Source organism: Lathyrus oleraceus, chromosome 4 (genome assembly GCF_024323335.1).
Source record: "Lathyrus oleraceus cultivar Zhongwan6 chromosome 4, CAAS_Psat_ZW6_1.0, whole genome shotgun sequence".
In the NCBI taxonomy this organism is placed as follows: domain Eukaryota; kingdom Viridiplantae; phylum Streptophyta; class Magnoliopsida; order Fabales; family Fabaceae; genus Lathyrus; species Lathyrus oleraceus.
Window position 1 is genome coordinate 55,422,040 of NC_066582.1, and position 23,652 is coordinate 55,445,691.

Here is a 23,652-nt window from a genome sequence, read left to right on the forward strand (position 1 = left end):
AGCCCGCAAAAAATAAGAGATACGCTCTGATGGTGAATTGTTTGTGCATGTGTTCCTCCGCCTCGTCAAAGACACTCATAACTACTAGGTTATCATTAGACCATGATCAACTACGTTGAAACTTGAGGTGGAGAGATCAACTATTACATTTTCTCGAGTGACACTAATGAGTCATTCCATGTCTAGAGTTGAAAGAGTGGTTATCTTCTTGCTACTATTTATACATTTTAACAACCGACACAATATAAACAAGAATAGAAAATAAATTGTAGAATATATATCATATCTCTTCCTCCTATATATCTTCGGTCATGTGTTTCCTATAAAAATACAATACAAATGTGTCATATGGATCTCTTGAATATACCTCGTCATTTTGTCTCTTGATACTGGGATTGTGTCTAAGTTGGTCCAATTTATTTGTGTGAATCTTACGTGCACGTCCTGCCTAACAGAGGCAAACAGAGTCTCTATATCCCATTAAGTGGGTCTTCAAGATATTGTTCATATCCATTAATGACAAAAAAATAACTAATCAGCCAATTTGAAAAGAAAAATCATAGGATTATAGAATTAGAATGCATGCATATAGGCGTGTTTGTATTCTATAACCTAAAATCATGTTACGATGCGTTTCCAAATTGTGCAATCTAAACTAAACCAGAAATCCAAAATGTAACACCCCAACAATATTTGTTTAGAATGACATCATTAAAGCATTAAATTTGGTACATATGAGTTCATACACAAATGTCTAGATGACATCACAAAATATACAAATGATAAATAACAACATGATACTAATAGTATATTGTTTCTTTTATATTAAATTTTGTTTTTCAATAATTTTTTAATCAAACTCTTGCCATTTAAAGGTCATAATGTGTACCAAAAGTGTTTCACGACTATGTTAACTAGTTTTGCAGATTCCCATTATTTTATATAATCATAGATTGCATTTTCATGATTCCTGCCTTTTACATTTTTATTGTCTAATTTTTACATTTTTCTTTTAATCCATGTTGTAAAAAGAATTGCCAGTATCTAAATAAATAAATGTTTCTATTTGAAAATGACAATGACGCATTTGTTTATCAGAATAATTTGATAAGTTATGATACGTTAACCTTGATCAATTTTAAGTGATCCAGTTCATTTATTTTGTTATTATGCTTAATATAAAACCATCCAAATTACAATTCCATTAAGTGTCCCTTATCATCAAATTTCATCTCAAATGCAACATTAGTAACTCCGGATTTTCAATTAATTTTTTCCACTCGTTGCAAAATCTTGCAACAGTTGCTCCATCCAAAACTCTATGATCTGCACCAATATTAACCTGAAAGCAGAAAAAAAATTCAGATAATACAGTTTATTTCACCTTCTAACCTACTCAAAAATCATATATAAAGAATAACAGCATCAGATTAATAAATAAACAATAATCATTGGAGATTATTGTAGTTCCTTTCAAATTTTGGTTTTTGATTTGTTCATGCATCTAGTTTATGAATGTAAATGCAAGACTTACCGTCATGAGTGATGCGGGATACACATTTCCATCTTCAGTAAACCGCGGAAGTTTCTGAATTCGACCGATGGCAATAATGGAGACTTCAGGAAGATTAAGAAGCGGGGAACCAAATTTTCCGCCAATCGCTCCAATGTTGCTCAAAGTAATTGTCCCACCAGATATGTCCTCAGAAGTTAACTTGTTATCTGAAGCCAATTGTTGCAACCTTGCTAGCTCTTTGGTTATCTTTACAAACAAAGAAAATTGGATTGATAAGTACAGGCTCTAAAATTTAAGAGCATTTTACAACATGCACACAGCAATGTGCGTATATTTTAACAAAAATAAGATTGTGAACGAACCTCTAATATGGAAAGCGACTGAACATTTTTTATATTCGGTACAACTAAACCATGTGGCGTTGCCATGGCGATTCCGATGTTGTGTGAACCTATATCAACAATCAACCTATTGTGTCAAATTTGGTAAGATACCAAGATAGCTACTGCTGCAAATAAATCATCAAATTTAACAGACCGCTTCAGAATTCAATAATCACCAATCGGAAAAAGGTTCAACATCGATGACTTTTTAAGCCCATGTGTAGCATGACAACAGCATAAGTTATATATTGTGCTAGGAAACTATGTAAACATTGGGGAAAAAACTTGTCAAACACATTTATGCACCAGAAATCAATATACATGCTAACACAGTAGTTCAATTTGAAGATTATTTTGCATACACGACAAGGACCAAAGAAACTAGGCTAATAACGAGTGCGACATGTTTAACCTCACCATCATTTTTAAGCAATAGTTTTTTTTTTTCTTGAATACATATTTTGATAGAGAGAAACTTTATAGTTCACTATACTAAAACTCAAAACAATCAAGCTTCAAGAAAGGGCAACCAAACTTTATCAATCATTCATCCAATTATGTATAAGAATCAAACCTTTGAGTATGACTTCAAATGCATCCTCTTTGAAGCAGCTGTTCACAGAGGGATACTTGATGAGGGCCATTGATAGTGACTTGATTAGCATTGGAAGGAAAGTGTGCTTGACATCTGGATAAGGATTATTCTTTTGAAAAGACGTTTTAAGCTCCACTAGGGCATCACAGATTATCTCGTCTACATAATGAAAATGTGGGACTTTGGCAGCCAGAGACATTGATTTTATCATCGCTCTTTGGAATCCCCTACATAAAGAAAAGAAAACAAATATCATTAACCTTCTCATGACCAAGTTCTATATAATTCAAGTCCTACAAGTGAGAGAGTAAAGGAAAAAACCTTTATACTCTTGCAAGTTCGTAACACTCACTTTCATCACAGTTTAATAAAAGTTAACAAATGACTAACAAACATCCATCACCTTCTCATAAGAAAAAGTATAGAGCTTGTTTGATGGTCAGAAGATGATAGTGATGGATATGATAAGTGAGTCGAATAAGTATCCGATATGATATGAACATGATAATTTGTTTTTGATGTGCATCAGACATCCTAACTTTATGGATTTTAACTCAGCCCCGCCTCTAGGATAAGATTTTAAATAGAAAGCCAAGATAAGATAAGGTGACATGATTAGATTATCATATCCTCTCAGCTCATCAAACACTACTGCTAGATTTTGACAGAAAATGATATTTTATTTGTCGTTGTTATTTTGATCATCAAATGGACCCAAAAGGGTTCAAATTCACGTTCGCATTCAACTTTACCTTAGGGGGAGTATCGTGTCCTCAGAAGGCCTATCATATTTTGTTCTCGCATCACAACTGCGTTCTTCTGCTCCATGAAGCTGTTCTACAAAATCGGCATGCAAAACCGCAGATGGAGTTTTAGTGATTCCTTTGTTGACAGCAAAATTGAGCACATCTTCTTTCAAAACCCTTCCATCTTTTCCAGATCCACACACATCATTTATATCTATACCATGCTCCTTTGCTAGACTCCTTACAGCAGGTGTTGATAGAACTCCAGCTTGTTTCCCCTTTCCATTATCAGAACTTAGTTGCTTTACATTTTCTGAGTCGACTAAAGCTCCTGTATTAAATGCAGATTCATCGGCAGATATCTGATCAGAATCAGAATCAGATGAGTTTGCATTTTCTGAGGCACCCAAATTCATTGAAGAACATGCAGGCTCATCAATTAATATCTTCAAAAGGGTTGCTCCAACCTGAAAGTTTATCAAAAGAAGCTTAAACATATCTGATAGAAATAATGTATTGTTATTGTGAACAAAAGGAATGCCATTTCTAATTCACAATCCTTCAAACATGTTTAAAAATACAACATTGAATTAAGTCTAATCTGAAATGCGGCATGTTTTAATCAAATTCTCCCAACCCTCTTACAATGTACCCTAAAAACTTCTAAATTGTAACTCTAAGCATCATCTCATTGAATTAGACCGACATTATGAGTTTTCATATCTCACCTTTACAATGTCACCCGGAACATGAAGAACATTACAAACTTTTCCTTTGTACCGACTCGTGATTTCTATAGTAGCTTTATCACTTTGAACCTCACACAATGGTTGAAAATCTTCAACAAAATCACCCTGCCATTACAATCAACCAGTCATAATCAATCATGAAATTTGATTGAAAAATGCATGCATCAAATCAAATCAAATCAAATCAGTCTTAAACTCACCTCTTGAACATACCATTTGAGAAGTTCACATTCTGCAATACCTTCCCCAGTCTGTGCCAAAGGGATTTCAACTATGTTCCCCACGGGAATGTTCAAAACAGGAGGAGCAGAAAAACAGTATCCCTTAACATGCTTAAAATTGAACTACAAAACACAAATTCAATAATGGATCCATGAAAAAATCATCAAATTTTGAATTAAGAACAAAAAAAACTCACATCTATGCGAGAGTTAGATTTAGCGGATAGAAAAGATCGCGAAACAGAGGAATAGTAAGAGGAGGAGGAGGAGGCAGAAGAGAAACTCTGGGAAGGGTTAGGACGGAACAATCTCCGGCCGTAGATCAAAGCTCTTCTCGGCGAAATCCGGTTGATAAGCATGATTGCAACGATCGAGAGTTATGTGTTTGTTTAGTTGTGTTGATGTGATGGTGAAAATAAGGGAATTTGAAGAGAAGAAAGAGACGTTTGAAAGTGAAAGAAGAAACTCTTGTGATGTTTTTGGATGGGGATTTGGAGTGAAGAAATCATTGCATGCTGACAATGTGTTGAGTTGTAATAATGGATATAGTTTGTTCAAACTCAGCATGGGATGGATAGATAAGAATCATTAAAATATACTCCTCTTATAGAAAGCTGACTTTCTAGATTCATCAATGTATTTGAAGAATATATTTGGTTGATGATATAGTCCAAATACTTTTGTTATTCAAAGAATCAAAGATACTAATTAATTTATCTTTTTCGGATGAGATCAAGTGAATTTATCTTAAATATGTAGTATTAATTAATTTATCTTTTTTGGATGGGATCAAGTATAGGGACTATTACGAGTAAATTTGATTTTTTTTGTTATATTTGATTGTTATTGTATCTAGTCTATATATGAACTAGATACATTTATATTCAAATATATTAAAAAAAATAAATTTATTTATAATAATGATCGGAGGGTGTATTATTTTATGTGTCTTATAATGAGTGATTCAATTGACCATTTTACATCTATTAAAAAAAAAAAATGAAAGAGAAAGAATGATATTTTTATTAAAACATTTTTATTATGTATTGAGAATGATAAAAATAAGACTCCCTATGTTCCACAATGAGTGACTCATTTGAAATAAATGAGTAATGCATCATTTTCATTTTCACCCTCTAATTAATATTACTTTAATCATTCTCAATACATGATAAAGATAGTTTAGTAAAAATATCATTCTCTCTTTCATTTATTCATTTTTCTTAATTAGTGTGAAATTGTCAATTGAGTCACTTATTGTGAGACGGAAAGAGTATTAATTAGAGAATAAAATTGAAAATGATACATTGGAAATTGAAATGGATAATTTATTTTGAGACACTCTTTTATTTCCAAAGAATAATTTATTATAAGACGGAATGAGTATTATATTAAACAAATCTTAGCGTTCCAAAAGACAAAAAATACATATTTCAAGGAGATTTTGTCTGATCCGTCAATTTTTTAATTAAATAAATTGCACGAAATGTTTGATATTTTTAAGTAAGAAAATGTGGTATGATTGAAAAATATTTGTAGGCCATTATAAAAATTTGATACTTTAAGTAAAAATGTGTGGTATGATTGAAATATAGTTGGAGATAGATAAGTATAAAAAGTTTGGTATGCATTTTAATTGATTTTTATAAAAAAAAAATTATATATGAATTTTTTTTAATCGTTTTTTTTTAAAACACTATATTATAGGAGTTTTTTTAAAATGGTGAAAAATTTGGCATTGTTATGTCACCGACTTTTTGAGAAGCTCATGCAGTTATTAGATATTTAAAAGAACTATGACATATTCGGTACTTTGAATTTTCATAGTTGAGATTTTGCCGACAGTTTTGTACGACAGTGATTACACCGACAATTGTGTGTGGTCTATAATAAATCCAAACTTGTATAAATAGGGATCATATGTTGTCAAAAAAACATCTTAGAATGTCTTAATACTCGTATATGGTAGTTATGTACTTCAACGACATGAAACCTTTTGTTGATTTTCGGCTCCCTGAGGACACTATTACTCTCGCTGTTATGAAATCCAAATTGGATAATCTATTGACCCATATTAAGAACAAAAAGATGGGTAAGATCGAGTTTTGTGCACCATCGATTGATACTGAAGGAAATGTGAAATACAATAACATTGAACTGAAGACTGATAAAGATTTGAAGGTTATATGGAGAACATATCGCTATAGACTAGCAAAGAAACTGATCGAGTTTGATGAGACAATTGCTAGATTTATTTATGATATAATCAATATGTTGAAACATCCATAATCATTTAGTAATGTTTAAGTTTTGTTATTTATTATTGTTTTGTTAGTATGTTTGTTAAGTTATGTAATTGTTTGTATTAAGTTATCTTAATCTTGCAATAATGAAATGTTAAATGGTTATCTAATAAACTGTTAAGTTAAAAAAGTCAATAATATATGAATAATACAAAAATAATAAAATCTACACAGGTCCCTCGCGAGCTATGTGTGCTATTTGCGATGCCAAAATATAAACCTCACCATTTGGGTTTATCAAACCCATGAGGTTATTTGTAAGTATTGACATCAACTGGAGACGCTGATGGTCATCCACACCAGGTGAAGGCGGCAGAAGTGGTGGCATGTCACCGGAAGGCCCATCAACATCAGAAAGTCCAACATCATCTATATGTTCAACAAGTGGTATGATGTTAGGGTGTGATACAATATGGTACCACTCTATGTAACGATCCACACAGTACATATGGAATTGAACCTCCACTAGATGATATATAATAGCATGGGTACAATTGGCACTGTTAGACCCAAACCATCTATCAATGCCCTCAATTAGCACAACAGAGACTGGTCATGGGATATCTTGAACATACCCAAATTGGCGTAGATACCTCTCAAATAAGTGTCTAGCCATTAAGGTCTCTCATCACAGATAACTAGAAAAGGGAAGTGCCATCAAACTCCCTATGCACTTTATAGTCTGCGTAGGGTATCTAGATGACATCGTCTAAGGTTAGCGCATCGATCCTCCGCTTGTAATTCTGAAGCGCCTTGATGTGAATGTTTGACCCTCTACCTCTTGTCCTGTAGGGAGCCATCACTAGTAGGACCATTAACACGCATGTCACAAATGGACGGAAAATGCTCGTATATCCAACTCTACACAAGAACATAAGCAAATCAACAAATGTCATCAATAATAACTAAATTAATAAGAATAATTTTTTATACATGAAATAGACTCATATAACCTAGAAGTTGCCTCGTCTCATAGTCGATCACCTCTCTAAGTGCAGTATATAGTATAATCAATGCAACATACCCCATGCCTAGTTGACATAGTAAAGCTCAGTAAATAAAGACATGTACCTGACATCGCTATATACATGTGACTTATCCGTTAAGATAGTACATCCTACAAGTGTCGTATACCTCTCCCGGAGCTAAGATAGGCGAAAGTGCGCACCCATGTTAAACTTAAACTCCTTCATCACCTCCACCCAGTAACCCCTAAGTGATATGTAGTAGTAATTCATGCAATGTCCTGGTTAATGAGAGGAGTGGTGAAGGAGCTACCTTGTAGAGGGAAATGGAAGAGGAAGGAGACATCATCCAAAGTAATCATTGATCGGTAAATTAGCAAGTGTAATAATCTTCCAATGTAGTAATAAAGGAATTTTTTCCAAGTATCGATCTCAAGAACTGCTTGACGATACAAAGTTTGTGTTTCAATTTAGTTAAACAAAAGACTTTTGGGGGTTTTGGATTGTTGGTTTTAAAAGTAGAAAATAAAGTGAAAAAGAAGCTAAAGACTATTGTTGAACATATTAAAAGATGTTATGAGTAAACATGTTAGGGAAGGTGTATGATTGGATTCATCAACAATAGTAAATTAACCTTGCAACAACTTAATTCAATGACATTGACTATCGGTTCTTAAGGATGTTTACTCCTAATTCCTTAGTGAGAAAACCTTCAATCATTCAAATTAATCCATATGTCCATAGTGAATCACAGATGAAATTAAACATTATTTTAATCAAGAATATTTTGGTTTCCACAGGGTATCCCTAGGCCTATGTGATATCTGAAGCTACGAGAAATATACCCCAACGCATCGCACGCTCGAAGATATAACAAAGTCACCATCAAACTTTATTCATCCCAAAAGAGGGAAGAGAAAATATCGATAAAACCCAAGTGAAAGAGAAATGGGTAAGGAAGTCGGTTATGCAAGGAGAAGGTATTAGCACCCCTTATATCCATGGTACTCCATGGGAACCGTTCTGAATTCTCTTGCTTGGATGGATGTTTCTATCTTCATGTACCTGCAAAATAGAAAATGGGTTAGAAAGAGAATGCTCGAGGAAGATTGGGGACCTCATGCCTACGTATCCTCATAGTGCAATAAGGAAGTCAGAGCCTCGTAGTTCGTGGAACCAGAGAGAGAAATGTGGAAAAGAAAGAAAAGTGCTTGCCAAAGATTCGCATCCTCGTGCATACATACCTACATAGTGCAACGAGGAAGTCAGAGATCCGTAGTTCAGATGACTTAGACTGAAAGAAAATGATATGATTGGGGTGGTGTTTAAACCGGAAAAGACTGAAATTGACTAAAATGGTGTTTAAACCAAAGAGAAATAAAAGGTGGGGCTTAAACCAAAGATCGGTGTTTAAACCAGAAAAAAGAAAAAGGTGGTGTTTAAACCAAGGGTCGATGTTTAAACTGGAAAAGAGAAAAATGTGGTGTTTAAACCAAAGAGAAACAAAAGGTGGTGTTTAAACCAAGGGTCGGTGTTTAAACTGGAGAAGAGCAAATGATGGTATTTAAAGCAAAGAGACAGGTGTATAACCATGACAGTGTCAACCCAAATTGTGGTGTTTAAATCAAGAGCAAAAGAAAGGCTTGCCTAAGCAACTGTGACTAACAAGGAAAGGGAAAGAAGATAGGAACTTGTCAACGTACGGTGACTCACGTGACAAGGGTCTTACTAAAGCACAGGGACTTACATGGTAAGAGAGGAAAACATGGCAAAACTTGTCAAAGCACAGGTACTCACGTGGCAATGGGCCTTACTAAAGCACAGAGACTGACATGGTAAGGAAATAAATGGTCTTTTAACTGATAAGTAGTGGTTAACCAAGGAAGGGATGTATAACCATTAAGGTGTCAACCCAAATTGTGGTGTTTAAACCAAGAAGGATGTGAGTTAACCTGTGAAGGTGTGTCCCAAAATGGATATTACAATTGTATTTAAAACACATGAGAATGAAAGCGGAGCCAATTGGTTGGTTGCAAACTTGATAGTGAATTGACGGGAATTTCACTAAAGTATATGAATAGAGACAAATACTCTGAGCAACTGGGTCATTCCTCCGGTACTCGGAGATATTCTAGACAAGGATAGGAAATATTATCCCTCATCATTTTCTATTGCTTAAGGCTCATGGCATGCAAGCCTAATCAATGACTGATAAGTTGTTGAGGCTGGTTCATGCTTGTGGGGATGAGTCAAATGACTGAGATCTGCTGAGGAAATTTGTAGTCTACTGAGGATACTTGTACTTTCTCTTGAGGTTTTGAACTCAAATGGAGGTCGGGACTCCAAGGTAAAAGAGGCAAGTCCCATCAAGTGACTAAGGGACTTATAGTCCCTTGATAAAGACCGGGGAGAAATGTAACAGATGAAAGGATCTAGTTGATCAAAATGGAAATTGATCAAGCCAAATCAAGGGAAGTAAATTAATGAATAAATAATATGCGTGATCATACAACATCTAACCTAGGGTCTCATTTTTAGGTAGCCCAAGAGAAAGTCGTGTGGGTGCAAAGATGTACTAAATCTAGTCTCATTGGTAGCTCAAGAGTAAGCCATGCATGTGCTAATGTGTGCTAACCTGAGCAGATGAATGCAATAAACAGAGGCATTAAGAAAATGAACAAAACACAAGCTCAAAAGTTTAACAGGAGCAAAACCAAGTCAAAGTGTCTACAAGGTCCATAGGTCCTAGGTCACTCCAAGTCAAGCAAGGGATCTAAGTCCTAAGTCCAAGGTCCAAAGTCCCAAAAGGTCATTATCACTCCAAGTCAAGCATATGTCTTAATTTTTTGATTTATTGATATTATCAAGCAGATCAAACACAATATATGAGGCAACAGATGAATAAGACAAGATGAATAAAGTATGAAGTGAGATGATGGGTAATGAGACATAAAAGTAAAGTGCATTAAGTAAATGGCATAAAAGTAAATGACATAAATTAAATGACTGGAATTAAATGTCAATGATTAATGTTATGAGTTAGTGAACAATCAATTGTGTTGGGACAATTTAGTGTTATGTTAAGCAATCGTAAATAGGCTTATGTAGAAGCCACGCCTATCTTAGGTCAGTCAATAAAAATCTCTGTGTCATACATGTTAGATAAATTATACAAAATAATTCTCCTAAAACAATATAATACAAGTCAAAACCAAATAAGAATGAGAAAGAAATGGAGAGAGAGAGATCATCAACCACAAAGGCCAAGAGAGTATATATCATCAATTTCAAACAAACTTCTTCATGAGATCTTGAGATAAACTTGTCATCAATCCAAAGTATCATAAATGATCACTTAATGGTTAAATTGAAATGAAGAAAGTTCAAATCAGCATAGCCTCAATCCAAAGTCGAATTGAACAAGATGAAACATTAATCAACCACACATGATCAAAGGTCAACACAAAAATGGATCAAAAAATGTCAAAGAGGTTTTAAAGCATTAAATAAATATCCCCAAAAAATTCGAGAAAGTCACAAATACTATAAGTATTGAACCCTCAAAAGTTGGAGTGAAAAATATTTCAAAATGATTAAAAATAAAATGCTAAATAAAAATTAAATAAAAAATAAAAGAAAATATAAATTAAATGCAAAATGAATTTTAAAAATTATGAAAAAATTATATGTGGTAGAAAATATATTTATCAAATTATGAATAAAAGTAGGAATAAAAAATAATAAAGGAGCTATTTAAAATAAATTTTGAAAGAAAAAGAAATTAAATAAATTAAAAATAGAAAAAAGAAATTTAAATGCAACGGCTAGGTTTAGTGTCACGCTGTGATTAGCTGGAAGATTTGAATTTCCCTCTGAAGCGCGTGAAGCACTTCATTTTCAACCTCCGAACTTATGATTTTGTAGGTTCATGAACTTGAAGTTTTAAGCTCAAACACCAAATGTGCAAACTTCTACTTCATCATTGTTCATGTCTCTCTGCATCAGAGCAATTGATTTGCTCTGAGCAGAGAGAATTTGCTCAAACACGTGAAGAACCCTATTTCTTCAAAGTTAAATTAAATGACGAAATCAAAAGATAAATCCAAGGTAGAAGGGGGATTTTGGTCAGTGGAACATCACGAAGAGAATGATAACTTGTTTGAAGTGTAATTTTACTCGTAACTACCTTATCCAAATTGAAGTTCAAGGTTGAAGATGGTGAAAACGGTCAAAGAAATTCATGCAGTCTTAAAGTTTGGTTCCAATTAGAGAAAGTTCAGAGGACGTCGGTGAAGCTTTTTGGGCAAAGAAATGAACTCAAACAAGCTTGGTTAAACTGGTTTTTTGAGCTTTTGGGGAGTAAAACTGGTAGGGATTATGTGGCTTTTCAAGCTTGGAAAATGAGGCAAAAAGATGTTATATTTATAGGGAAGAGAGTGAGGTTAAGGTTCGTATGAAATTGGATCCCAAATGTGTGAACCAAATCAGAAAATTTGAGATCCAAACCATGTGAAAAATTGGCATGAAACCTGTGATTTTGGAACTTTCCAAGTCATTTTTGTATTGTGGTGAGATGCTTTTGGCCATGACAAACAAGTTTTCACATGTGAGAAATGGTCCCAGTTGAATTTGGTATGATTCCACATTATAGGCCACGATGCAAAACATAGTTTAGGTCACCATGTTCCTGTTTAGGCGAATTCCAATCCACTCGTGCATTTTCCAATTTCCTTTTAGACAAATGATCCTTTCACGGAGTAGAACACTGTGCAAAAAGAACCAAGTCCAAATGATGCTTAAGGTGGAAATGGCATGCTTGGGAAGTTGAGGTCATGACCTGAAATTCTAGGTCAGACAATAGGTCAAACATGTCATGACCTAGTTTTATGCACACATGGGTGTCATACCCCAAAATTTGCCCTCCCCTTTTCACTTTTCATTTGACCCATGACTTGAGATTCATCTGCATTCATTCATATGCATCATGCATTCATGTTAATACAAGCATCATGAATTCAAATCTTGTGGTTAATTAAAACTAGGGGTTTGTCTGAGTATTGGAGCTTGGCTCATCATATGAGGGGAAACCCTAATTTCATGCTTGTTTAAACTTTGGTTCAAACAGGTTACAATTATGGCACTCCTCGGGGCTTTCAAACCCTAAATTTTTAGTTATAAGACCTTGAGGATACTCTTTAGGCCTTGTCTGGTTATCTAAACCCTAGTCAGGAACTCAGACATAAGACTTACTTGTGGAGCATCATTCTTGATTCAAGGCCTTGTTCTATTCACTGCATTATTTATGCTTGATTAAGTTGTGGTTATCTATTGTTTTGCTTACTTACTTATTCATTCATTCATGATCACGTCATCATGTTGCTTCACATATAAGTATGATTTTGATTCCTTCCATTTGGTAGTTCAATTTACAAGTTTAGTTTGTTATCTTGATCCATTCACCTATTACATTGCATTTCAAGTTTCATCACGAGTATGATATTTTGGAGTCCATCATTCTTCTTAAGTTGACTTTTGACTTTTTGGCCAACATGTTAACCAAAGTCAACCAATTAATTGGTGATATTTCTATAAAAAAACTAACTTGTCTTGTTTACCTACCATTTCCATATCATCAATAGGTAAGATTTATTTAGATAATATCATTGATCATGATTCATTTAATTGATTTTTTCTCCATTTACATTAACCAAATTCATGTAGAACTAAGTATTTTAACATGTAGTATCCAATTCATAAGGCATAGCATAATAAATGGACTCTGATTTGGCATTTTAATCAAAAAATTGATTTGAAATCAAAGGTAGGTGTTCAAATTTCATGCATACATTCACAAACATTCTATACAAGAATAGTTCAAGCATTTATACCATGAACTACACACATCATAAGACCATGAACTATACATTGGAAAGCCATCAAGAATTTTAACCAAAATGTATACAAGAGTTTCATTATAATAGCATTACATTTACAATACAAAAAAAAATATCACATCTCATTATCATGGCATTTAGCATTTACATGGAATAATTGAAAAGGAACTTTGGGCCGTCACTATCCCCATGGGGCGTTTCCAAGAATCATGCACATCAGAAATAGCCCAAGTAATGCATAACCGGTTTTGTGCAGCAGTAAACCGTCTCAAACAGTATAACTGGCAGCAGGATTTTCAAGTGCCCAAACCTGCAGTAGCAAATGATTTTAAACCTTCCATACAAAACACAACAAATTGGAGCTAGAAGCGTATCTCGACCAAACAAATTGTAATTAAAATTAGCAGCCAAAACAAATGGAATAAACAGTTAATTAATAAAATCATAACTAACCGGTTAATTCACAACTAATTAACAGATTCCATTTTGCACAAGAAGGTTTGATTCACATGAGCAACACTAAACTAATCCCAATAGTATTTAACAAAAATCCTTTTTGATTCATCAAATCATTAGCAGAATTACAATTTGTTTTCAATAACAGAAGTTCAAACTAACGAATTCTGGATCTTCAACTAACCTGTAATGAACTACTCACAAAAATCACGAGGACTCGGCAAAATCAGCAACCAGTTTTTAACTTCATAACTTAACATAAGTTCGAACTGACACTACTTTTTCCATCTAACAAAGAACTAACATTTGGAGTAACTGCATTCCAAACCAACAAACTAACAGAAATTTAATTAGCATTCTATTTTAACTAAGCGTACAGAACGGAAAAAATGGATCATGGAAGCAAAACCTGTCGCGGGACCAACAAGAGTTGTAGCCATGTTTTGATTCGCTCCATACAGTCCTCGCTGCCTCATTCTCCGAAGAACAGGATAGGGGCGCATCCAAAGCACTTGCACTCGCAATCTAATCTCAAGCTCTTCATTCCGCCCTTAACAGAACAACTTCCAAAAACCTGCAAGAAAACAAACAGAACTAACCTCAAACTAACTCTAAATTCAACCTCGAATCCAACTTCAATCTGACCTGCTACATGAATTTTCCAGTAGTAACAATTAATTAACTAACATTAACAAGTTAATACATCACTACCAAGCCCAATATTGGATTGAACTAACAGCATGTCAGTGGAAGATTTTGAACCCAAGTATGAACTAATGCTTATGACTCTAACTAACCATAACCGAATAGATAGCTAATATAACAAAATTAACAACTAACAGTTCAATAAAAAGCAAACAAACTAACTTCAACATGTTCAAAAAATGAATCAACCAGCTCACAACTAACATTTAAGTTACCAGCTCAGGATAATTAATACAACAATAACCTAAGCATAACAGATTGGATTTAAGCTAACAATTTGGTATAATCCTGATTCAAGATTCATTTAGCAGACTTTGGTGATTTCAGATTTTTATCTAACAATTGTCAGCTAACAAAATTCATGTCAAACCAACTAACAGATTTGAAGCTACTTGTATAACAATTCATTGAGATTTGCATTTCATTTTTTTCTAAGGTAATTTCAATTGGATTTGCATTTTAATTTAGGGTGAGTTTCATTGGGATATCTAACAGAATTGGGCGAGGGAAGTTTATAAATAGTACTCACCCATTTCTGCAAAGGAGAAGTTTGGATTCTGCAACTATTTTCTTTCATCATCATTGATTCGGCTTTCACCTTCTTCTCCATTCTGCAACCTTTTTCTTCAACTCTGCATCATAGTTTTCTGCAGAAATTCTCACTATTCTGCAACCAAAAACTCACCGTAGCCAAACTCTTCATTTGCATCTCATTTCCTTCCACTATGCATCTCAAACTCATGATGCTACAAACAAGAACGTCGATCTGCAGCTCAAACTTTCACCAATTTGCGACCGGTAACCTGCAATATTTCAATCGCAACGCAACGGCAGCGGCAACTTAGAGCATAGAAAAGCTGGAGAAGAAGGGAGAACCAAAGCAAAGAGAAGACGATGAGTTGTACCTGTCTGCTATTAGAGCTTTGATCCGGTAAGTTCCTTCGATCCGATTTTGCCTTTGTCCTCTTCTGTTCATATAAGTATGACAACAAAACTGAGGGGAACCTCTGAATCGTAAGCGACAATGCAAGCACATTAGCGATATTGAACAAGGTGACGCCGAAGAACTGAAACGAATCGATATAACGAGAGGTGAAGCAAGATGCTAGCATGACGTCGCCGAGGCGAAGACGCAAAAATCACATGTTGATCTGAGCTGGTGTAAAAAAACGATTCTGGCTCGGAGGCATTGATCCGTGGTTGCAACTCCTTATCAAAGGAATGTTTTGGAGCGTTCAGGTTTTCACTCGCGTTTTTGTATTGGTGGTATATGGATAAACTTTTGTGGTTCTGTTCCAATTCACGTGCCAGGAATGGATCTTGTTCCCTTTCTTCATTTTCCGGGCTTTGCTTGTTTGGGCCTGGGCCCAAATGAACCATTTCCGGCCACTACTGACTGAAAACTTTAACTCGTACCCCTACAATGGTACCCATATCCCTACAAATAATTTTTTTTTACCAAAATACTCTCATATAAATAGGGTATATTTTTTCAGAAATGGAAGTTTTTTCCATTTGCGCTTGAAGACTTCCGAAAGAGAACATTTTGCCATTTTTTGACATTGTAAACCGGAACACTAAAAGTAAGTGTTCCGGTTCAGAAAATGTATACCGGAACACTTATCCAAAGTCTTCCGGTTCACTGCATTTTTTGGGCATTGAAGCGGAAGTCTTTTAGAAAGTCTTCCGGTTTGTAAGTCTGTGTACCGGAACTATTTCTTAAAGACTTCCGGTTTGGATGAACTAAACCGGAACTCTTTTAAGAAGTGTTCCTATAGTCAACCTTGTTTTTTTCCACACCGGAACTCTTCTTTGAAGTGTTTAGGTGCGTTTTTTTTTTTTTTTTTAAATAAATTTAATTTTTTTTGTATTTTTAATTATTTTGTTATAATATTTTTTTGTAGTTGTTCGAAGACGAGGTGCTGATGGTGGAATTCCAGACCGCAGTTTAGGAAGGGGCGCATCTTCATCTGCAGCAGAGCCGGCTGGATATCCAGGAGGGTCGTATGATACGTCTCTTTTGGTGAAGTACGAGCATCATGTTGCTCGCCATTTATGGTTTGGTGAGGTAAATAAACGGGATATATTTGAAAATGAATAATATTTGAATATTTTATATTGTGTTTTCTAATATGTGTTTTAATTGTTTTTAGGAAAGAAGTCCAAATAAAGAGTTAAAGGTTGCTGGACACAGACTAAAACTGACATCTAGGGTTCCACTAGCTCTTCCACAACAGGTGGAGAGTTGGGTATCTAGATCTGGTTTATCTTCACTTCAGAGAACTAATCTGAACAAGATAGACACAAATCTGATCTCTGCATTTGTGGAAAGATGGCATCTAGATACATCTTCATTTCACATGCCGTTAATGAGCATTACTTTGGATGATGTCTCATGTCTACTTCACTTGTCCATCGGGGGTGTCTTCTGGAGTCCTCAGGATGTCACGGAAGATGTTGTTGTTGAACTTGCTGTTGACTACTTAGGAGTGTCACAGAGTGAGGCACAATCACATGTTCGTAGCTTCAGGGGGTCGTATTATAAATTGGAGTGATTATATGATTTATTCGTACAACATAGAGTTGCTTCCAGTTGGGCATATGCGACCAGAGCATATTTGTTGATGTTGGTGGGTTCCACCATTTTTGCCGACAAGACCTTTAAACTTGTCGAGGCACGATACCTCCTACTGTTTACGGACTTAGATAGATGTTCGGGATATAGTTGGGGAGCAGCTGCACTAGTTACCTTATACAGATATCTTGGAGATGCGTCCATGTTCAGTTGCAAACAGCTCGGTGGATATCATACTCTCCTGCAGGTATATAATTTAATTTTGTTTATTAAGTGTTGGATTCATTTCATAAAGTACGTTAACTTAATTTATTTATTTTATTATGTTTTTATTTTGTAACAGTGCTGGATTCATGAGTACTTTCCAACTGTTGGAAAAAGAGGGGAGAATTGGAAACCAACTGATAATTGTGGTCTTCCTCGAGCGATGAGATGGTCCTATAGGCAAGGAGTCCTGAAGGTTGATGATTTACAACCTATTTTGGCTGAGCTGACACCTGCCGACGTCATATGGCGTCCATTTGAGGGTTATAGAGCATGGCGTCAGTTTGATGAGTTATGTATCTACAGGGGGTGTTTGTAGTGGGGTGACACAGTTGTTCCATACTTGCCTGACAAATGTTTACGTCATTTCGGGTACAAGCAGTATGTTCCATCCCCACCTCTTGATTGTATGATGGCGGTTGATATTGATGTTGATTGGATTGGTTACCATCAGAGCGTTATCGCTGTGATCCGTCCAACTACCCTGGCCACCACTCCATCTGATGTAGAAGATGGTTATCTGGAGTGATATTATTGTATTTCACATCCACGTTTGGTTCCTCCCCATCGTGACGATCCAAGAGAGGTCCCAATTCCTGTTTATGACGCAGGACCATCTGATCTTGATAGGGCCCGTGTATCTACATTGATTCATCGTTATCTGAGATAGGTTAATGCCGAAGAGGAAGATCCACAGTTTCCTGATTTATTTGAAGCTTTGCATATTTCTCGTTCACATTGATTTATGTATTAAGTTTTAGAACTGAATATAATAGACATAATATAAAATTCATGTTTTGATTACATATTCATGTTTTGAGTACATATTCATGCTAATATATCGTAAGTAATTGCCAATGTTGTAGACGTCCTGCAAATCCTAACATCCAAGACGTTGTTGTATGAGAACGAAACTTCTTCCAATCTAATGTGACCGGTGGCAACGGAAACCCCTCTTTCATGTTAACCTGATAAAGTGAAATAATTAAAATATTAAGTCATATAAAATATTAAGTGAAATAATTAAAATATTAAGTCATATAAAATAACTTGTCATACAAAATACGTACCTGAACCCAATGATTTTGGTTAACAAAACCAATGCAATAAATAGAGATATTTGGTGAATGTGAACTTGTCATAGGAAAGAAAGTCATGCACGGATTGCCTAAACAGACAAGTACAACATTATAGTGAGTCGCTATCAAGTAACCCATATCTGGTAGAGTCAACCATTTTTCAGGTGGCAGTGAACCAAAGGATTCTATCATCAAAGATTCTCTCACTTCTGACAACCGATTAGAAAATAACGTGTCATACAAAGTTGACATATCCTTGTCTATTATTTCCAACCCCAACTCTCTGCGAACCTGTTAGATGCCCAAGTTTGCTTATTTGAGCTATCAAATGTGGGCATCTTTCACTCCTTTTTGTCGAAAAATTGTTCGAAACCGCCCTTGCTTTTGTTGATTTGCAATACTATGTGAAATGATCTTGGTACCTTTAATTTGTGTGTTATTGTGCATGAATTAGGCATGAAAGAGTAGAAAACTAAGGCACAAGAAAGATGGCAAAGGAACCAAGAAAGAAAGCAAACATAAGCAAGCTCGCTAGGCGAGTGAGGTAGCAAAGTACTCGCTAGGCGAGCATCCAGCGAGCAAGTAGCGAACACCTCCAGTAGCAAAAAGATCAAAACTCGTTGTGGCAAGGGAAGTAGCTAAGTATTCGCTAGGCGAGCATCCAACGAGCAGGTAGCGAGCAATTCCAGTAGCAAAAACATCAAGACTCGCTGGAGTGAATGAGAGAAGCGAGGGCTTCGCTTAGCGAAGGATTGTTCGCCTAGCGAACAAATGCAAACTTATCTGGGATGATTCCTCTGGACGCAGGCTCTTTTGGTGACTTATTTTGGGGCTCGCTAGGCGAACCATTCTGCTCGCCTAGCGAGCATGACAGCTCAACAACCATTTCTATAAGTAGTATGGGCTACTTTTTGGAACCTCTCTCATAATATCTTTTCATCATCTTTTTACTTATTTTTTGCTAGAGGTGATTTGTGTGCCCTAAAAACCCCATTTCTCATTCTTCTTCTTCTCTTGACAATATTTTACAAAAAGAAGGTGGATTCCCATCCAATCTCGATTCTTCGACTCGGATGTTGATCAACCTTCTTCAGAAACTTGTTGTCCAAGCTACCATGAAAATGAGTAGCTAAGTCTTTCATTTTGTCAAGGTTAGATGTAGATGATCATAAGCTTTGTATGTATATGGTTGGATCTTCATTTGTGAACTCTTTGATGATGAATGTATGGTGAAAACCTTGTTTTATTGATAACTCTTTGTGTTGGTTTATCATTGAAAGGTGTTTTCCAACTCTTGACCTAGGTTTTCATCCATCCTTGTTCTTTAGCTAAAGATAGTTTTGAATGAGTTTGTTCACTAAAAAGTTAAACCTAAAAGTTGTCATTTTGATAGATTATGTGAGAAATCAACAATGGATCAAAATGGGAAAAACCCACAATGTGTGTTAGAAATAAACCCATTGGGAGGATTTTGTGAATGTGTTTATCATCTATGGAGTTTATGAGTTTTGTTTGATCGAACATATGCATGCAAAGTGATCGTCGAACCCTAACTTTGACAATCTTTCTCAAATCGTAAAACCAAAACTTTTACCGCAATTTCTTACTTTTTATGCAAGCTACCGTAACCGAAAACTAAAACCCCCTTGTTACTATAAGTTAAGAACTTAACAACTGTCGAACGGCGGCAATATCACATAATCCCTGTGGAGACGATAACAAATCCCGATACTCTATCCATGTACCAACAGAACCATTGACCATCCATCCTCACCATATCCATGCAATGATGCAATGACTCTAAATCCACAATTATCATCTGATTCAACATTAACTACATCTTCAATGTATGACCTAATATGATTAGGAAATTGAAGAGTGAATTGTGGTTGCTTCTTTGATAATTTTAACTTCTTCGAAGTCTGTGATGGTTGAGATTGCCTTTGTGAAGATTGAGATGCCTTATCAACATACTCATGATACGAAGGGTCCCTATAAACATCATATTCTGCTGGTTTTTTCCCTTTCTTCTTCACTCCTCCTTTGGTTTTTAGTTTCTTGGGTGGTGGACATAATGGAGTCATTGTTGGGTATGCTAGTTCACATACCCTACTCTTTAATGCCATTTTCCCAATAACATCTAATGACCTAAATTGTTTCCACAATTCATCTATTGCACAAGTCATATCCACCTCTGATCCATCATCTGCACCTACCTCTAACTCAACTTCCATATTTAGTTTCCTCCAATGAACATGAACAACATCTATGGGTATCGGTATACCACCTAGTGCGTATCTTCCTAACTCACAAGCACAAGGTAACCCATAAGATGTTCTAAGAGTACAACCACATATTTGCCTATTAGTTCCAACATAATCAACTCTCAATAACTCTTCAGCAATACGTCTCAAAGCAGCTCGAGATACGGAACCACGCAAATAACCATAAAAGGGACTTATGTGCGCGTGCTCAACTTCGTAAAAACTCTTTTGAAAAGAAGCTCTAATGTTTCCCAGTTGTAACCTCAAGTTTTTATTCATAGCTTCCCAACATTTGACCATGTCACCTATACTGTTTCCTAACATCTGCTTTAACTTCCAATGAGCAGATTCAACCCTAAAAATATTGAAAATAACACATAAAAAAATACATAGAAAAAATATCACATATAAAAATATCACATATAAAAATATCACATAAAAAATTATAACATGTACCGATTAGTCGTTGTGTTACCCATATGTAGCACTCGATTAATCCATGCTCCAAGAAATCTATGTCTATGTGGAGTCAACCATGTGTCTTTCACATAATTAATAAATCCACTATAATCAACACATGCTTTCTCAAGTTGATGCAACCGTTGACCATACTCAACCTCATCACTAGCCCAAACAACTTCCATCCATAATGTATCTATCGCCTTTTGCAGGTCATTCACCACATGTTGTTTGCATTTGGCACCAACGTTTTGTTAATGTGAAATCTACATAGCAAATTAATCGACCTGAGAAACACAATTTCAGTTGCTTTCATCAAAGAAAGATCTCTATCTATCAAAATCACTTGTGGACACAAATCTTTCTTCACGAACAATTCTTTTAGTTTCTCCAATACCCAACAAAAATTCTCTGTCTGCTCAGACTCCATATACGCAAATGCAACAGGAAAAGTCAACTCGGTTGATGTCATGCCAGCAATTTCAAACAAAGGTTGTCTATATTTGTTTGTCTTGTAGGTGCTATCCATAACTAACACAATCGGAAAAAATTTCAACAACTTAACTAAATCAGGATGAGCCCAAAATATCTCTCTCACAACTTTTGAGTCATCCTTTTTTCTACTCCAATACACATAGCATGCATCCTCAATAAGCTTAAACAAATGTTGTATCTCACTTCTAAGATCTCTTATCTCTTTTTGTATCACACTCTTATGCTTGTATACTTGCGTAATCTGAGTGACACTCTCAGGATCTCGGTCTTGCAAGGAAAGCAATATGTGTCTAGGTGGTACATGTCTCTTTGTCAAATCAGCGACATGTTGCTTCTCATCTATGGTCAACCTACTAATAAAGGAATGACCTTCGAATCTATCAGGTAAACCATGATTATGTAACCCACATTTTACATCAATCTTCCAACCAGACCCATCTTTCGCCGGAGTCGACCTGATTTTAAATGGGCATCCACATTTCTCGGATGCACTTTGGGTTCCACTATCAGTACTCTTGTGTTTCCCACCTTTATCACAACCAAATATTAATTTGTTACTTCTCCCTCTCTTGCCTGTTTCAGTATATGAACGACTGATAATAACAATTACTTTATTATCGATTCCAACCTCTTTAATCCATCTGATCACCTCTTCTCGTGTACCAAATCTTTCAGTCGTTATAAACGCATCAGAAGTATCTACACATATTTGGGGAAGATTTTCCATTCCTGCAGAATACAATTTTTTTTTTAAAAAATCCAAAAAAAAAAATTGCAAACCGGAAGTCTTCAAAGAAGAGTTCCGGAATACATAAAAAACAAACCAGAAAGAGTTCCGGTATGTGTCACTTTGTTTACCAGAATTCTTTCTATAAGTGTTCCGGAACATTTCTTTTTTATTAAAGAACCGGAACTCTTTCTTGAAGTCTTCCGATTTACTACTTGGTGTGTTCCAAATGTCTTTTGTGAAGTCTTCCGGTTTGGAAAAAATACATACCGAAAGTCTTTTTCCAGGAGTTCCAGTGCGAGGGTGGAATGTATAATTTTGGGAAGTATCAACTGAATGGTAAAAATTAAATGGTAAATTGGTTAAAACCAGTTAAGGGTAAAATTGGTATTTTTTAAAAATTATAGGGGTATGAGGCTAAACGTAGGGGTATGAAGTAAATTTTTCCTACTGCCTCCAGGTGGTAGGCGGATTTGGGCTTCAATACTCCCCTAAGGCCCATTTGTTTTTCTATTCACATCAGGTTCACCATGTACCCCCTGACTTCACAAGTTGAGTATGTTATGAGCCTCAATGCTTGGGCCATATGTCCATTGTGATTTCTGCACCCTTTTCTTTTGCTAATTATTTTAATTAGTTAAGTCAAGTTTTAATTAGGATTCAATTATGTTTATTCTGCTTAGTTAGTGTCTAGAGTTAGGATTAATCTTGTCCTATTAGGTTGATTATGACTATATTTAATTTAACTAGATTTTTTCTTGTAGAATAAAACATTATTTAGATTTTAGAATTTAGAATTTAGATAATTTTTATCACATCATGTTTAGATCTTGGTTTGATTAAAATAATTAAATTAATTAAACTAACTGAGTGTTTTACATAATTAGATAATTAGGTTTAATTAGTTTTCTCATTAAATGTTGATTTTAGAACTATTTTCCAAATTAATCAATTTTTAGCATAATGATCATTTTGCGCTTAGGGCTTAAAATCTGGATTTTAATACATGCTCCCTTAGTTTAGGGTCTTAATCAGATTTTTCTGATTCTTACTTAGTTGATTAACTCCTTAGAATATTATTGTACATAATTTAATCTATTATTTTAATCCCATTGATTAGCGTTGACCAAAGGTCACTTTGGTCAACTAAATCCTTTGTAATTGTGTTGTAAGCCTCTAGCCTACTTCAAGTGATCAAAAGACCCTTGATCACTTGATATGGAAAGTTCATTGCAATCAAGCTATTATGGATATGT

The 23,652-nt window shown here is 35.2% G+C and overlaps 1 protein-coding gene and 1 long non-coding RNA gene across 4 annotated transcripts; both read right to left on the reverse strand.

Annotated features, from left to right (window-relative positions):
* Positions 1-1,118: 1,118 nt before the first annotated feature.
* Positions 1,119-4,843, reverse strand: LOC127073281 (lipoamide acyltransferase component of branched-chain alpha-keto acid dehydrogenase complex, mitochondrial). Its single transcript, XM_051014429.1, has 8 exons — positions 4,408-4,843; positions 4,190-4,333; positions 3,969-4,094; positions 3,247-3,707; positions 2,474-2,721; positions 1,879-1,967; positions 1,535-1,762; positions 1,119-1,342 (listed from the first exon to the last, which is right to left on the reverse strand). The coding sequence occupies exons 1-8, from the start codon at positions 4,567-4,569 to the stop codon at positions 1,229-1,231; spliced, it is 1,572 nt and encodes a 523-aa protein (XP_050870386.1). The 5' UTR covers positions 4,570-4,843; the 3' UTR covers positions 1,119-1,228.
* Positions 4,844-13,300: 8,457 nt separating this feature from the next.
* Positions 13,301-15,830, reverse strand: LOC127073282 (uncharacterized). Of its 3 annotated transcripts, none has more exons than XR_007785713.1 (4): positions 15,439-15,830; positions 15,063-15,336; positions 14,013-14,473; positions 13,301-13,682 (listed from the first exon to the last, which is right to left on the reverse strand). It is a non-coding gene; the product is annotated as an uncharacterized LOC127073282 (long non-coding RNA). The 3 variants fall into 3 exon arrangements; XR_007785711.1 differs by having other exon boundaries at positions 14,013-14,476; XR_007785712.1 differs by having other exon boundaries at positions 14,013-14,402; positions 15,439-15,828.
* Between the last annotated feature and the right edge of the window lie 7,822 nt (positions 15,831-23,652).

Bases quoted from the DNA above. Each gene is read 5' to 3' on its own strand.
- LOC127073281 (XM_051014429.1), bottom strand. From the start codon at position 4,569: ATGCTTATCAACCGGATTTCGCCGAGAAGAGCTTTGATCTACGGCCGG. The intron at 2,722-3,246 runs GTAAAGTTGAAT...TTCTTTATGTAG, and splicing joins GACACGATACTCCCCCTAAG to GGGATTCCAAAGAGCGATGA. The intron at 1,343-1,534 runs GTAAGTCTTGCA...TTCTGCTTTCAG, and splicing joins ATCCCGCATCACTCATGACG to GTTAATATTGGTGCAGATCA.